This window comes from Temnothorax curvispinosus, unplaced genomic scaffold (assembly GCF_003070985.1).
Source record: "Temnothorax curvispinosus isolate PA1 unplaced genomic scaffold, ASM307098v1 QBEX01017991.1, whole genome shotgun sequence".
NCBI lineage: Eukaryota > Metazoa > Arthropoda > Insecta > Hymenoptera > Formicidae > Temnothorax > Temnothorax curvispinosus.
Window position 1 is genome coordinate 208,416 of NW_020227771.1, and position 17,495 is coordinate 225,910.

General features: G+C 32.8%; 1 protein-coding gene across 1 annotated transcript; it reads left to right on the forward strand.

Moving 5' to 3' along the window:
- The first annotated feature begins 5,373 nt into the window (after window positions 1–5,373).
- LOC112468014 (histone chaperone asf1) lies at window positions 5,374–7,491 on the forward strand. Its single transcript, XM_025037002.1, has 3 exons — window positions 5,374–5,865; window positions 6,611–6,726; window positions 6,824–7,491. The coding sequence occupies exons 1-3, from the start codon at window positions 5,757–5,759 to the stop codon at window positions 7,196–7,198; spliced, it is 600 nt and encodes a 199-aa protein (XP_024892770.1). The 5' UTR covers window positions 5,374–5,756; the 3' UTR covers window positions 7,199–7,491.
- The last annotated feature ends 10,004 nt before the right edge of the window (window positions 7,492–17,495 follow it).

Here is a 17,495-nt window from a genome sequence, read left to right on the forward strand (position 1 = left end):
ATTCAACGTCAAAGCGATTAATAGCGCTGTTTTGAGTGCGCACTTATAAAATTCGATCAATTTATATCTTTAGATTTTAATCCTAAAAATTATTACGACATTGTTTATGTAAATTGTACAAAATAATTTTATGGACGTTTAAGAAATGGCGTAATTGCGCGATCAATATCGCATGTATAAATATAGATTTTATATTTAAGACCTATCTAAACAAACACTATAGCTCTAAAACCATATATCCATAAAGTAAACAAATTATTCAATTGAATTTTACAATCACGAATATACGTTATAAACGAATAAACGAAAGAAAAACAAGAAAATTTGCACTCTTTTTATTTTTTAGTACTTTTACCTTAAAAAATATTAAAAAATATAAAATATATAATATACCATCCCTGGTGAAAATAATTTTACAACAATTTACGTATTTCTATGAAAAATTACAATCTTCTGCAATAAATCACAAATTTCTAGAAATTTGTGAAAATTGTAGAAATTCATAATAAATTGTAGTAAATTGTAATAAATTGTAGTAAGTTGTAAAAAGTAATAGAAAATTGTAACAACTTTTTTACGAACATTTTTATGAGACGTAGTAAATCGTAGAAGTTGTAGATTATTGTAAAAATTATAACTATTTACAACTATCTACAACATTCTGCGAATATTTTTTATGAGAACGTAGTAAATTGTAGAAGTTGTAGATTATTGTAAAAATTATATACAACTATTTACAATTTTTTACAATATTCTAAAAATATTTTTATGATTAAATGTAAGATATAAAAAAAGTATACTTGTCCTACTCTAACTTATATTGCATCAGTGTGCATTAGTTCAGCAGTGCAGGAATAGAAACAGATCTTATTGAAAGTTGTAGATTTCAGCATAGTCTGATGTAAAAATTGTCGAACATGTCGCATATTTAGTATAATATTTATCCAGTGAGAAGGCTGATGTCGAATCGACGTCAATTCAACGTCGATTCACCGGAAACTCATCGACATCAAAATTAACATAAAAAATCAGCTGATTTCAATTAAATTGTTTTGGCATTATGAGTTGAAGTAAGATCCGACTATGAATACCGGCCATACTCTCTTAATTTTAGACAAAATTTTTAGAGTTTTGGACACAAGTAACGCGAAGTAACTTAGAAAGAAGCAACTTGATGCCAAAACAATTTGATTGAAATCGGCTGATTTTTCATGTCAAATTCGATGTCGATAAGTCATCGATTCGATATCAATTTTGTAAGAAATATATATATGACCCTATTAAGAGCTGACACCTTCCGTACGTCTGTTAACAATAAGTGTAACAAATGTAAATGTAGACAATACGAAACGTCTTCATCAATCAATGTTGTAGCACAGTGCGAAAGGTGACTGACTCAAAAGCCAGGGGTTTCAGGTTCAAATCCAGCGGTGGTAAGCAAATTTTCTAAGTATAATATAAATTTATTTAATTAAGCTTGCACACAATCAAGATTTTCAGCAATAAAATAATGTTCAACGAGAAAAGTAAATTTTATATTTTATTTTGTAGTATATCCAAAAAGTTGTAGTTATTCATAAAAATTTCAACGTAAATTTATGAAAAATTACAAACATAGCCCAAATCGCGTACTTTTGACGTACAAATTACGTAAAAATAGCGTGAAAAGTTGTAATTATATTATAAGAAATTGTAGTTTTCGCATAATTTTTGTGTGAAATAAAATTATTTCCACCAGGGATATTTCAATCGAATTTCAACCTTACTTCGACGTTGAAACGATCATAGTTGAATAGTCGTTGATATTTTATACGCTTTCGATGTCGAATCGACCAGAATTACGAGATTGATTCGACATTCAGTTTTCGATATTGATTCGACGTCGAATCAACTAATCATTTCTGACTCCATTTTTGAAATTTTGAAATTCTGAAAGTTGTTTCGAGTTGTTCTAAATTGTTCCAGAAGATCAAATTTTTAAAATAAAAATGTTCGCGGAAAATTAATAAAAACAATTTTCTGATCCGGCATCCTATTTTTCGAAAATTGAACTTTTCAAGGTTGTTCCAGGTTGTTCTAATTGTTCTAAACATTGTTCCAAAGTATTAGTTTCATTGGTCAAAAACTTTAAGAGATAATTGAAAAAAGAAAAATTTTGGAAATAATAGTTTTTGGCCATTTATTTGTAAAGAAAATGACTTACAAAACTGTCGATTTAGAACATATTTATAACCGCGTAGAACAACTCAGAACAAAATTTTTAAGACCAGAACAAAAACCTAATTCAATATAGGACCTTCTGATTGGTTGATTCGTTGGAAAAATTTAAGTACCAGTCAACCACAAAGTGTAGTCAAACGGAACGGCTCCTGGATGTCACTCATATAAATAGACTAAGCATTCATATGATGACAATATTGAAGGTTCGAAGATCCATAAGCAGATACTCTCATTTTGTTAGATAATACGTTAAATAGGTGTGAGAATAGATAGAGAGAATGGACGAATATGTGTAAGAGACTGCAGAGTGAATGAGTGAGTGGGGGTGTATGTGAGAGAGACAGAAGAATAAGAGAGGGAGAGAAAAAGGAAAAAAGGGAGAGAGGAAGAGAAGGTGAAAGAGAGGAAAGGAAGGAAGGAGGCAGAGAGAAAGAAAAGGGGGAAGAGAAGGGAGGGAAAAGAAGGTGAGAGAGAAAGGGGAAGTTACTTTCTAAGAGCATGGAAATTTTGACTGCTTCTGTTCTCCCTTTCTCCCCATGCACCAATTGTACAATCGGATAAGGAAAACATCTGACTCGCTACTGTACTTTTCTCATACTAATATTATTTTCATTACCGACCTATAGTACGGCCTGCACGATCTCTACTTTACTTGCATACGAAACACGGTCCTCAAATAAAAGTGAGATAACAAATAGCCGAAGACTATCTCTGTCTCTATCTATGAATTTGATTGGTTAATATCTACAATATTCGATCGCTCAGGAACATAACTGCCAAAGTGTGGTATAGTATACTTCGTTCTCTTTGCCATATGATTAACTGTAACGAAAGATCTAAGAGAAAAAAATTTGTTTTGTCCAAACATCAATAAAACATACTTTTGCATTAAACAAATATGTTATTATTATACTTATTTAATTTTCACTGAAAAATATTTGCATGGAGCTTTGCAAAAAGATGTTACAATCCTGACTAGAAAAAAGACAAAGTCCATAATCGCGCTGTCCTTCTTGCATACTATATACACGCTTTGCATCACGCATACGCATCACGAGTTCATACTATAGCACAGATGATATAATAAAACACTATAGGTCGATGATTTTCATGCCAATGAAAATAGTAATAATATATAAAAATCTATGCCTATATTAGTTTCCAGTGAACTATATTACTACACGTTTACGCAAGCGTTACTTCTGTAGTAACTTATTACGATAATTCACTCGTTTACGCGGAGTAAATTATCGTAAATAAATTAAGCCTTGTATACACGATGCTAGAACTGTGTCCGAGTTTCGGTTTAAGCCAATGAAACTGCTACTTTTCTGTAAGAGCTGCAAGTTGATTGGCTTAAACCAAAACTCGGACCGATTTCTAGCATCATGTATACAAGGCTTAAGGGGATCCTATAGTGGCGGTAGTTACCGACATTTTTTTCATTTTAAGGAATCTTTGAATTGGCTTTACAGAATTGCAAGTTTTTGGTCTAGAATTAAAGTACGCACAAAAATCTACATCGCGTTGATTTCATATCGGGAACGAAAAAAAATTAAAAATTTTACTAATTTGGGTACATACAACTGTCATCTGACGACAATAACAAAATTACTGCAGTTTATATACATATAATGACACCAAGGCGACGTAGGAACAACATGTAGGAACAATATCGTGTAAATAAAACTAAGATTCAACGTCTAGAAAAAAAGATTTTGTAAAATGAAGTTTTATTAAGCAAAAGCACATTCAGGTTATTGATAGGATAAGCAGTAATTACAGTAGTTACAGTAGTTACTACAAAATCCCGTTTACGCGAAGAAATTATCGTAAGTTACTACAGAAGTAACGCTCGCGTAAACGTAGTATATAAGTATAATATAATAAAACCCTAAAGAGCACAGTTGACGGAAAGTCGACGGCAAGTCGACTTTTATAAGTCGACTTCTAGTCAACTTCAAAAAATGACGGAAAGTCGACTAAAAGTCGGCTTCTAAATAGTTGACTTATAAAAGTCGACGGAAAGTCGACTTCTAAATAGTCGACTTATATATAGAAGTCGACGGGAAAGTCTACTTCTAAATAGTCGACTGATAAAAACACCTCGCAAAGCATAGATTTAAAAAATAAGAGAGATAGACAATACTTAAGGCCCGGGCACATAGAAAAACTTAAGCAGTAAGACATAAGCAGTAAGGAAATCAACGATACTGATTTGCCACCGCTTACATTATGTCTTAAGTTCTTGACTATAATTGGCTGATTTGCTTACTCTGCTAACGTCTTACTGGTTAAGTTTTTTTATGTGCCCGGGCCTTTAATTTTAAAGTGGTTACTTTCCGCCCGCTATGCCGCTCTGGCGTGAAATTGGCCACTTTCGCCCCTCTCTACAGGCATGGAAAGTCGAACTTTCCGTGGAGATGTTGTGAAAACAAATTGACCAATAGCTATCTCAAGTTTTCGAGAATACTTGACTGTGATTGGTCAATTTGCTTACTCTATCATGAGAAAACAATAGAAAAATATATAAAATGTAACTGAAAAATATAGACCTTTTACAGTAAAAGATTTATACATAAAACATATATCTGTATAAAAATCTTATAAATATAAATATATATATATATAGGCATTTGCAGATATGGTTGCGGTCCACTTGACGCTACAATAATGCTTTTTGGAGCGTTTTTTTTCTCCTTCTTTCTTCATTGAAAGAAAAGAGGAAAGGAATCCTTCGAAGCATTTGTAGCGTCAAGTGGACTGCAGCCATAACCTACAATTTATATTTATAGGCATAAAGAATATCGTTTATGTAGGACCGACATTGCAAATAGAGTAGCCTCGCGTCGTTTCGTATCTTCCGCTTTTCATTCGACGCCGACGACCGTGGCGCGTGATTCGCTGCAAATGAATATCGCTTTAAACAAACGTTTGCCTCTAGTTCGAGGCAAATTTACGGAAATGCGAATAAACGTGACTCATTATCTCATTTTCTTTACAAAATTATTTTCCGAATTCAAACACACGTGTCTTCGATCGTCTGACTCATCGTTCAAACTGGGTTTAAACGTGACGCTCGTGCGCCTTCTCGGCGTCCATATTATCCATATCCATAAACGCGGGATGAGCAATGCATGGTAAACAAAGCTTCGTGCTACACAGTGGTACAGCACGAAAATATGCTACTCTATAATTCTAGCACGAATTTCTTGTCGCGCTCGCGTCCGTCGTAAACACGATATCGAATTTCGACGATGAACAACCGGTTTTTTTTTATGCTCGCGCAGTGTCACCGGAAGCGTATACTTCGGTTCGTTTGCCGCCAAACTACCCTGCGTGAGTGCGTGAGTGCGTGCTGCGATGAAGAAGTTGTTTATTCGTCGGCTCGCGAACCTACGATCGTAGCGTATACTTAGATATCACGCTGCACGCGCGTTATAAGTTGCGTACCACTGACGTGCCGCGAATCGTCTCCGCGTGTTCGTTGGGACTGGTTGGGACGCTCAAACCTCTCGAAATTCGTGGGATATATCATGGCCAAGGTTCAGCTGGCGAACGTCGCTGTTCTGGACAATCCTTCGCCGTTCCTGAATCCGTTCCAGTTCGAGGTCACGTTCGAGTGCATCGAGGAATTGAAGGAAGGTGCGAATCACGATTTTGTGAATACGATAGTTCGCGCGGAGGACGCCGTTCCTCTATCCGTTACTCTAACCTCGAACGTGCGCACGACCGTTCTTTAGGTTAATTTTTACAATTGCCATGATGCCCACAGCCGCCAATGATACGGAACTGTATCACGAATGTTCCACAATCCGCTTGATCGTAAAACGTAGAATTTATTTACGGTGAAAAGGGTGACGTGTGCTCTAATGTGATAAGTTTTTGTCGATCAAGCTTCCTTGCAACGTAGTTGTTTCAATTCTCTTGTGTACATGTCCTGTAACATACCCAGACAGTCAAGTCTGTCGAAAGCAGATCTTGCAAAGTATCTGCTATAAAGTTTGTCGTAGAAAGACTAGATTTGATGTCGGTTCTGATATATCACATGATGTCGACAGAACACCAATAGAAGTATAACAAAACTGACATAGTTAGTTAAGTAGATTGGTGACCAAAGAAATCAAGTAGATTCTGCTGGAACCGTTCAGGCTCTGTGCGATTTCCACTGCCAATCTGCTGTCAGATTATGTTAGCAGACTACTCTGCTGGCAGAACATAAGCTGAATACGGACGCAGTTGATATCTGTTGACATGTCTTATCAAATCTATTCAATCTGTTGACAGATTGCTATCATTTTGCTTACTAGGATTATATATGACATATATTCTATATGTATATATATGCTGAAGAAACGTATTAATATATATAACACTGATGTTCTTTTAGATTTGGAATGGAAGATGATATATGTGGGTAGCGCAGAGTCGGAGGAATTTGATCAAGTCCTAGATACCATTTACGTTGGTCCAATCCCGGAAGGAAGACATATGTTTGTATTTCAGGTAAAATATCTTGAATCAGCAGATATAAATATATCGCAATTTATCTAATTTAATGATGTTGGCATTATCTGATTATTTTCTGTTTTTCCATTGTTAGGCTGATCCACCTGATGTGAGTAGGATCCCAGTCAACGATGCTTTAGGCGTGACCGTCGTGTTGCTGACTTGTTCGTACAGAGGTCACGAATTTGTTCGCGTGGGTTACTTTATAAATAACGAGTACACGGATCCAGAACTCCGGGAGAATCCACCGCCGCAGCCGCAATTCGATAAAGTTCAGAGGAATATACTAGGCGATAAACCGCGCGTCACTAGATTTAAAATAAATTGGGACGACTGTCCAACTGGATCAGCGAACAGTCTTCCCGAGGGCATGGATGCGCCGGCGTTAGAAGATACGTCGCAGGATGCGCCTACGTCCACATTAGGCTTCACAGAGAATACGCAAAACGGTGGAATGGAAGTGATGTGAAAACTGATTTACTGCTAATAAGGAAATAACTCGGTGAACTTGCGTTATACAACAATTTAAATGATAAAATATAGTACCTGGCGAGAAGATGGAGAAGAAAAAATACACCTTCGGTATATATACATATATATATTTAGATAATTAAAAAAAATCACGCAAATAACCTTCCATATAATTATTGATGTTTTTCTTCGATAAGATCTAAGAAGTTTGTACATTTTGAAAAAGAACTGTTGATAATGTGATAACCTACACCTTACATCTGAATAAAAAAGAATGAACGTTTGGATTAATTGTCCGCGAGATAGTTATTTTCAGGTTTCTCTCTCAATTGAATAGTGGTATTTGATTGCAACTTACAATCTCTCTAAGATTAATTTCTGTAAAAAGAAAAACCTTACAAATAATAACAAACAGCAATCGTGGCGCCAATTCTGCACAAATAGATTAAATATAACAATTAATTATAAGCCATCTTGCTATGATGCGAGTTTTAAACAAACTATTATGCAATTATTGTTTCAAAGTTACAATGTTTAAGTAGCTTATAATTTGAAGCTTGAGCCTAAAAAATATGTTTGATGTTTTAAGTATTATACCATTATTGCTTATTATAACGTCACGTTGCATTAGATCGTAAGACAGTTTCCATTTTTAGTAGTGTATATATACATACGTACATACTAAGATGAAAAATACATATTGTTTTTTACTTGAAAAAAAATTTGTTTTTTCTCGTTCTGTCTCTCTGTCTCTCTCCCTTTCTCTTTGCAATATTTTCTTGTCGAAAAATTTAGTTTAATCTACAATTATTTATTACATGCGACAAAAATTTGTGCTATTGTAAATTTCATTTTTTCCACATGATAAAAGTGTGCATATTTAAAAGATTTAACGACCGATCTTTCGATTAATCTGAAATCTATGTCTTAAGGCATTGTTAGCTTAGATATATGTATATGTAGTTATATATATATATATATATATATATACACGACAAGCGACAAAAAATAACGTTTAAGAAAACGCAATTAACTCCGTATTTAGCATAATACGAAGGAAAGATTTGATAATGCATTTAGCATTTTTACTAGGAACGCAATTGTGAATTTTTCTAATAAATTTAAATTTTTTTACTTTTTATACATATCAAGTACAACTTTTACGTTATTTGCAAAAGAATCGCTTAACATATTCCTCCTTAATTGATTTCGCTAAATTTTTAAGATGTGTAAAATTTTCTCTTCCATGCTACGAAATTACAGTTTAAAGTTCTAGATTATTTAGAGCAAAAGAAAGAGTTCTTGATAGTTTTTAGAAAGAGTTCCGTCCACTATGATAATGTAGAGTAGATTTCAAAACATCAAGATTAAATAATTCTAAATACAATTCTGATGACTTTTTAAATATTAAATATTTAATTCATTTATGTATAAACGGGATTAAGAAAAGATCCCTTTAGTACACATAATATGATCACAATTATATCAGCAAAAGACGCAGAATAAGAGATTGAAAGAAGAATATGAGAACAATTTTACGAGTTACAGTAAAGAAATTAAGAAAAGATAAAACCTAACGAAGATAGTAAAGTAGTGAATGTTTAAAAGAGCTAAGAGACATATATGAAAGAAATCCACGCGATCGGAGAATTTGTTCGCCAGTAAGCATATCCGATTTAGGGGCTTGAATTTACCATAGGAAGGACGATGCAATTCTTCATAAAAAGTTTAATTGTTTCTGAGAGGCTTGTAATATGCAATTTTACGCGATCCAATAAGTCAAAGCAAATAATACGCGCCAATTAATTAATTTGAAGAGAAACAGTAAGTCTAAAAAAGTTCTTCTACATTCCAAAATGTTATTAAATTAAGCTCATTTAACATGAAATCATAAATATGATCAGAATAACACATTGGTTCTCCATAAGAAAACTCTACGAAGAAAACGGTATTGGATCCTCTTAATTATTACATAATATTTAATTTAGTACGGTGCCCAAATGCCCCAAATAATTGCAGCATATTCTAGCTGTGGTCTGACCAACGAGCAAAATAATCTTAAAATATAGATATTTTTTAAATATTTAAAAGACCGCATGTAACAAATCCAAGTCTCTATGCATGCACACCTTGTGACAGTTTGAATATGTTTTTCATGATAAAATCTGTGCAAAATTATTACACCTAAGTCACGAGTAGAGTCCGTTACCGAGAGAGCATAGATCTATCCATTTAAAAAATAATCATGTACAATTCTTTTCCCGACTAAAGTGTATTACGACATTTGGATATATTAGAAAATGTAAATTATTTGTATTACGCCAAGAATCTAAACTGCACAAAAGATCAAGCTGTAAAAGGATTGCGTCATAATAGTTATACTGTATACAATAATATACAAATCAACCCGACGAAATACTTTTAGCTCATCGGCATATGATAAAAATGTACTATGCTTAAAGACTTTTTCAATATATTATAAACCTTCTAATGCGTTATCTTGCCTGTCATCTAAGATGAGACCCTAATAATTCTAATTCCTGATATCATACCAAAATTCTCCTTTGCCCTCAATTTTTATAGAAACACAAATTCCGGATATGACAAATATAGCAACTGCGATTTACGTCAAATAATTTAACACTGGTCGACGTGTCAGGTGCGGATTGAGTTTTCTGAGTCGTTTTCTGTAGATTTTTGCCCACTAAATCCGAATCTGTCAGTGAAATCTTTCTATCGCATTTGGTTTTTTAAAAAATTGAGATTAAATGTGCAAAAAAAAACGTATTTTTGGTCATTTTTGACAAAGAATAGATGATGAACCCGATGTGAAAATTCGAAAAAAACTTAAAATGAAGGTTAGACAGTATACTTTAAGCTAAGCAAACTCATAATTAATCCGCAATTATCTATCTCTATCACAAGCTACAACGTTTGTTTGTAGTGGAATGTGTCTTGCACCAGCCGTTGGCTAAGGGGAATCAAATGAATTTAATACTTCAAAGTATATACTACACACTTTTCATTTATATAAAGTATTTTTTTTAATTTATAAGCATTAAATTTTAAAGAGATTTCTTGAGTCCAATTGAAAAAAAAGTTTAGATATTTTTTTCTCTGTTAGATTCGACAACTTTCATATTAAACATTTTTTCCAAAATACATTCTTTATGAGATATATATAATCGAGATGAAAATTTTGAGTGTAGGTAAAGTAAATATATATAGCAATGCGTGGACACGTAAGACCTATGTCTGGACATTTTTATCACTTTAGTCCTTTCCTAAATAAGTTATAACGCGAATTAAAATCAAAGAATCAAAGATGAAAATATTTTTCTTGTATTACATTTTTATCTTTGATTTTAATTTGCGTTATACTTATTTAAAAACTAAAATGATAAAGGTGTCCAGACATAGGTCTTACGTGTCCAGGCATTGGTTCATTTACCTTAGGTAGTGTATTGAAGTATTAATTTCTAATTCCTTTTACAATAAGAAAAAACTTTTGGAAATACTATATTGGTTTAATTAAAAAAATATTATTTTATTTTTCTGTGGCTTTTTATAATTTTATTCAAATTCTAACAATAAGTCATATAAAACAGACTTAAAATCAAAGTATAGTGTAAAAGTTTAGTGTGGGTGTATATTGTATACATCTGCAAACACACTCACTTCTTTTATAACATTTTAAAAATAATTCGCGTAAAGTCACAAGTGCCACAGAGAAGTAAAATAAAATTTTATTAATTAAATACATATACGCGGGAAAAAATAATTTTATACGGAAAATTACTCCAATGTATATGTTTCTCCAGAAAATAATCAGGATAAATAGAAAATATTGTATTTTGTATCTATTATCAGAGTACAGTGAACACGCGCAGGTCGTCGCTCCGCGATGGTGTCTTGCTCTGAAATCCTTCTGTACTCATTAACGACGGCACTTCGGTAAAACTTTACAATAACGGATCCAGCCCCGATGACCTTGACCTTGACGTATGTTGCCAAGGTCACCCTCCTGAGTGACTTTCAGAAGGTTTTAAGGTGGAAGCACATAAAATTGCAGGAGCCATAAGCAGAAAGCAGAAGCCATATGCGCATGCGCTATGGTATCTGTAGAGCTCTATAGATACCATAGCGCATGCACATATGGCTTCTGCCTTCTGCTTATGGCTCCTGCAATTTTATGTGCTTCCACCTTTAGCCGTCGCTCGTTTTTTATCAAAAAGTTATTAACAAAAAAAGTTTGAAAAATATAGCAGTTATTTTGAGCATTAAAAGGCATAAACGACTAATATATATATGTGGAAATAGTACATGTATGAACAAAGGAAAGTCTTTTAAAGCAGTGGAAAGTCCACGCATGTACTTTGAAGGCACACTATTACTACGTTTACGCGAGCGTTACTTCTGTAGTAACTTACGATATATCACTCGTTTACGCGGAGTAAATTATCGTAAGTTACTACAAAATCCCGTTTACGCGAAGGAATTATCGTAAGTTACTACAGAAGTACGCTCGCGTACTTCTGTGGTATATGTGTCTAGTTTAACAATAGTGGAGCCGCCCCCGCAGGGGGGGCGGAACCTACTGCCTCCACGCATACACTTTCCACGCAAAACCGGGTGCCACATGGGTTTATATGTTTATAACTTTCCACGCGTATGGGTATGCGTATGTGTATGCGTACATTCTGAATGGATTGGCATCGAAAACTAAAAAAACAATTTCTTCTCCGGTCTTTTCTACCCCTATTTCATATATAATTCTTTCAGATTTGGTTGATTAGACCCAGCTTTATACGCGATCAAAGGTCCATAATTTTTTGAGAAATGTCTGTGGTAGCTCTAACTTCCGTAAATTTTAAGATATCAGGCTATTTCTAATTTTATTATATTCTTCAGTCTTTTCTACCCCTATTTCATATATAATTCTTTAAGATTTGGTTGATTAGATCCAGCTTTATACGCGATCAAAGGTCCATATACAAAGTCCATATATGGATCATGTAGCCTAAACTCCCAAAGTCAACATCGATTTGACATTGCGTCAATTGTAAAACCTCACTTGTGCTACTAAGCTGCTCCTATTTTATTTCGCTCATAAAGTTTCCTCTATGAGAAAGCCAAATTAATAAATACTAATAATTATACATCAAATAAAATACAAGCTTTCTCATAAGAGAAACTTTGTGAGCGAAATAAAATAGGAGCAATGGTAGCGAACTGTAATGTTTTATAAAATTTTAAATTTTTTGAGAAATGTCCGTGTTTGTTCTAACTTCCGCAAATTTTGAGATATTTATAGTTCTATTAAGTCGAGTGTCAATGGCGCGATTTTTTACGCTCAAGCCGCGCGATTGCAGCCGTGCGTCTTTGATTATTATCTGCTTTGCATGTATATATAAGTGACACTGAGGAATCGCGTTAGTCTCATCAAGTGAAACTGTAGTAAGAGCAACACGATGTTTTCGCATCGAGGATTAGTGAGTAAACTTTTCTGACATATGTTTTACATTTATTTAATATTTTTATAAGTTTTTAACTTCTGGAATTAGAACTTTTTAATAATAAAACCATATGTCATCAGTTAGACAGAAATTTTGTAAAAATCAATACGTAATAAAACGTTTATTCCTTTTCTGCATTTTACTTTTCCTCTAATTCGATTTTTATACTAATAAAATAATATTCCATAGTAAATGCATAAATATGTAATCTCCCTCCATTAATTTTAAATAAATAAATAATTTAGGGCACAAATTTCTGCCATATCGAATATCTGTTCAAGAACAATTTGCATAAAGTTTCCTTAATCATTATTTTTCAGTTCTTAGCAGTGACAATCTCGTTAGCAAGTATCGCACTTGCCAACGTCCTGGTTCAACCCTGCTGTGAACATCAGTACGCAAGAAAGTATGCAAATTATAAATTTGCACGTTGCTTAATTATTTAGGGAAGCCTATTTTTTTATGCATAATTATTAATAGATATTTATTAATTTGGCTTCCTCATAGAGGAAGCTTTATGAGCGAAATAAAATGTTGATTAAGCAACGTGCAAATTTATAATTTGTAGGTACACTTAAAAATTATAAGGAAGCAATGTGCAAGTTTTTACTTGCACACTTAAAAACTATGAGGAAGCAATGTGCAAGTTTCTACTTGCACACTTTTTTTATTGTGATAATCTTTATTGCGACTAATATTTGTTATAGGGTAGACCGGGGCACGTTGTCACTTTGGCTTTATTTAAAAAACTAATAACCGGAGGGCAGCACCCGTCATTCCCAAAACGTGTTAGTGTATGCCCATCTTTGGTGTGTTTACAGTCTTGAGATTGCGCCAGCCGTGTTGACGTAAAATCAACTTGAAAGTTTTTTGCGACCGTAAGTAAAATTTTATTGTCTAATATTCAACGTATTGGACATGAAGCTTATGTTTTTTCAGAATAGACCTTTATATTATCTTAAAGTATGTACTTTTACCTACCGCGTGCAGTACCTAACCTTACGAATATCTCAAACGTGTCGGACATGAGCAGGCTGTTTGAAGTAAAAAAATGCCCTCGGGGCACGTTGTCACGAATTTGATGGGAATCTATATTGCGAATCTTTGGATGACGATAACGAATAAAAATATTTTATGTTTAATCACCGACATGATTATCCTTTCTAAAAAAAGGCATGTTAAATCGATACTCGCATCTCTCGAAGTCTTCTCGAAAGTCTCGAATTGCTTTGTTGGCTCTTTTCCGCGATGCTGATTGATTCTGTTGCTGCGCTAACTTCGTGAGCGGCTGTCATACCATATTTTGACAGTTGTGTGTAATATTAAAGCTAAATAGCGCGCGCGAAGCGCGCATCTGTGATGTCTAGTAAAAGAAAAAATGTTTATCAATAAGTTGCGCATTCGAGTAGAATTCTTGCCTATTTAGATTAAGACGAAAACTTCGTGCTTTTTGTACTTTTTTGAAATAAAATAAATGTTTCTGTGAAGGATTTTACTTTTTTACATTGCAGCGCACTATAATATATTGATATTTACGTTGTATACAGTTTGGATTACATTTTGCATGCAATTACATTTGATGTGACAACGTGCCCCGGTCACGGGGCACGTTGTCATAAGCGACCTGTCGTTATTTATTGTTATGTAACAACTGTAGAGTAACAATCACACAAAATTCCATACTGTCCAATTGAAGCTGAGGGTTCACTCGAAATTTTGGCATATCAAAGTACTCTTAAATATTGAATGTAAAAAATACAAAAAATATTGAACCAAATGTGTGACAACGTGCCCCGGTCTACCCTACTATTACAATAGTTTTTTATTTCTACTTTAAAATAATTTTTTAAATATATAAAAATTTCTTTTATTAATAAAATTAGGAAATAATAAATTAGTAGCACAAATGGAGTTTTACAATCGACATAATGTCGACGGCAAACATCGCCATAATGAGCGTCATACCGTCAAGTTGGCGACAACATTGCTCGTAGTTAAACTCTTTTCTACACCACACAAGAGGTAGAGTTTAAGGCGCGTTTTTTTTTAACGTGGTATCTGCATTAAACCTAATCCACGGTTGTTATTTTCTACGAACATGGCGGTTCGGTTTCCTCTTACTTGATTATTTCAATAAATCAATTACATTTATATCTATTTATATCTTTTTCGTGCTTTTTTCCGTATTATTGTCATTATTTTTTATGTTGTAATTATTATTTTAAAATATTTTATTTTATTTAAAAAATTAAATTATTATTCTTCCGGGAATGATAGTAAAATTTTTTCATTAATAATTTTCATACAATGTCTACGCATATTTTTCATGTTTATCGAATATCTTTTACTAGATGGATCATCTCCTAGTGCTATAGATACAGCAAATGCTGCTGCAAATATTCCACAACGTAAGATCTGATTGCTTGGTTACTTTTTTAAATATTATATAATTTTTTCCAGATTAGGGTATTGTTTTTCAATGTATTTTGGTTCAAATAATGTTAGATCGTAATAAGAATGAGTATCAAAATACAAACTATATATATGAAGCATTCATATATATGAAGCATTAAACCATCATAGTAAATACAGTGCCAGTGCAGTTACCGCAATGCTGACCTCCGACAATTTGAACATCGGAAGTAAAGATCGGTTCAATCCAATGTAAATTCATTATAAAAAGAACATCAACACGAGAAAATGTAGTATATCTTTCTATTATCATCATAATTTCATTTAAAGGTCGATCATCTAACCACGAATTTTCTTCTAACACGTTCTCTTCAATTATTTGTAGCAGTGGATAAATAAAATTATCCATGTTGAAATCATTATTTTCAATTTTATTATCTAATATTATACATTTTTTTGGTACATTTGTATTTTTTTTCCTAGTATGTGAAAACTTAATGTTGATTGACAGTTCTTCTGAATTATATTTATTATCCTTATTAGAAATAAAATCTTCTTCAAATAAAGTCTTCACACTTGCTATTGGTATCTCACTTTGCTCGTTTAATCCAATAAAAATAGGTTTATGGTCTGAGAAAAAAGTTTCGTATACTCCAGCAGTATAATTAAATATTCGATCAGATATAAATATTACATCGATTTGCGTATTAAAATTTGTAGTTGAAACGTGCGTTGAAAGGGCACGTTTAAAATTTAATTTTTCTAAATGTTTTTCCAAAAATCCTTCATCATTATATGAATCGTAGTTGAAATCACCTATTACAATTTCTTTTCATTACCTAATGATTTGCTCAAAATATTACTTATTAATTCATAGGTAAATGCTGTATTAGTTACTGATGGTGACTTTTAAAACCTGTAATGACTTGCACTTCATTTACAGTTAGGAGTATTAAGTCAATATGTCGATGTTGTCTATTTATTGTTTCATCTTTTTGAATATGTCCATTAATATTTCCGTTTAGTTCTTTTCTTATAAAACATATTATTTTTCTTGTTGATCGTTTGTCATAATTATCTGGACGGAAAATAATATTAAATCCTTCTAATGTAAAATTATCTTTTGCTATTGTTTGTGTTTCCGAAAAAATTAAGAAATCAGCTTGTTTATACCATTTATTACAATTTATATTGGTAATATTTTTATTCAAAGATTGTACGTTCTGGTATATAATTTTTATTAAATTTTCTTTTATAACTTTTGAGTACGCTAATTCAAGAATTTTCTTTTGTTTAAGTCTTTCCAATTCTATTCTATTTCCAATTCCAAAGAATTTTCTGGGGATGGTTTTTTTGGAGGTATAAAACGACCCAAAATGTATAAATTTGATATTTTAGTTACTCTACTTAATGCTACGTACAACATTGATCTCGTCATACGATAATTATTTCTCAGATCAATGCATACTTTCTCACAAGTTTGGCCTCGGCTTTTATGAATTGTTAAAGCTTCAGCAGGCGTAATTGGGAACTGTTCTCTTATAATTTAGCTTATGTCGTTGTATCTGCAAACGTATTAATGGATTTTTATCGTCGTAGTGACAAGTAATGATTTTATTAATCCACTTTATTAACGTTTCATTTTTGTCATCATTTTCTTCATTATAAATTAAAGCATTTTTTGCAATATAAAAGATTATGCGTATGAACTGATCCTCTAGCTTAGAATTCTCTCCTCTGAAAGTAATCAACAACGTAATTTTCTCCAAATGGACCATGTTCATTTTGCAATATTGTCATAATCTGATTGAATCTTTCTTCTATATATCGTACACACGTTACCGGATCTTCCCTGATCAACTTTAGTTTTCTCTCCCATATACAAATTTATAGCATCATGAATGCTGATGTTTTTATTTTCTTGTAATTTGTATACAATTTTTAATAAATCAGGATTTTTGTGTTCACATGCAGAAAGGGTAATAAACAATGTTGGAACTCCACAACATTGTCTAATCATGCCAAGTAAATGCTTCTTCTTGCTTTCCCAATATGATTGTGAAGACCTCACTTGTTTTAAAAATCTGTATCCATCGTCATGACGGATAGAATCATTTTAAAAATTCTGATCTTTAATTTTTTTAACAGTTAAGTTTTCATTTCTCTCTTCACTCTCTTTAAGCAAATATTTAAATTTGACATTCCTGATCTTATGTTTCGGCCTGTATTACGAGCGGTATTCAGGTGTTATTGTTATTAAAGAATTTTACATTAAATTGTGATCCATTTTAATTCGTAGCCAACGTTTCGACCTACTTGGTCTTCTTCAGGGCAACTGTTGTTACATTCAAGTTAATAAAATTAATG

Excerpts from the sequence above, each read along its gene's own strand:
- LOC112468014 (XM_025037002.1), top strand. The coding sequence starts at position 5,757 with ATGGCCAAGGTTCAGCTGGCGAACGTCGCTGTTCTGGACAATCCTTCG. Across the intron at positions 5,866-6,610 it reads CATCGAGGAATTGAAGGAAG|ATTTGGAATGGAAGATGATA; the intron begins GTGCGAATCACG and ends ATGTTCTTTTAG. Across the intron at positions 6,727-6,823 it reads GACATATGTTTGTATTTCAG|GCTGATCCACCTGATGTGAG; the intron begins GTAAAATATCTT and ends TTCCATTGTTAG.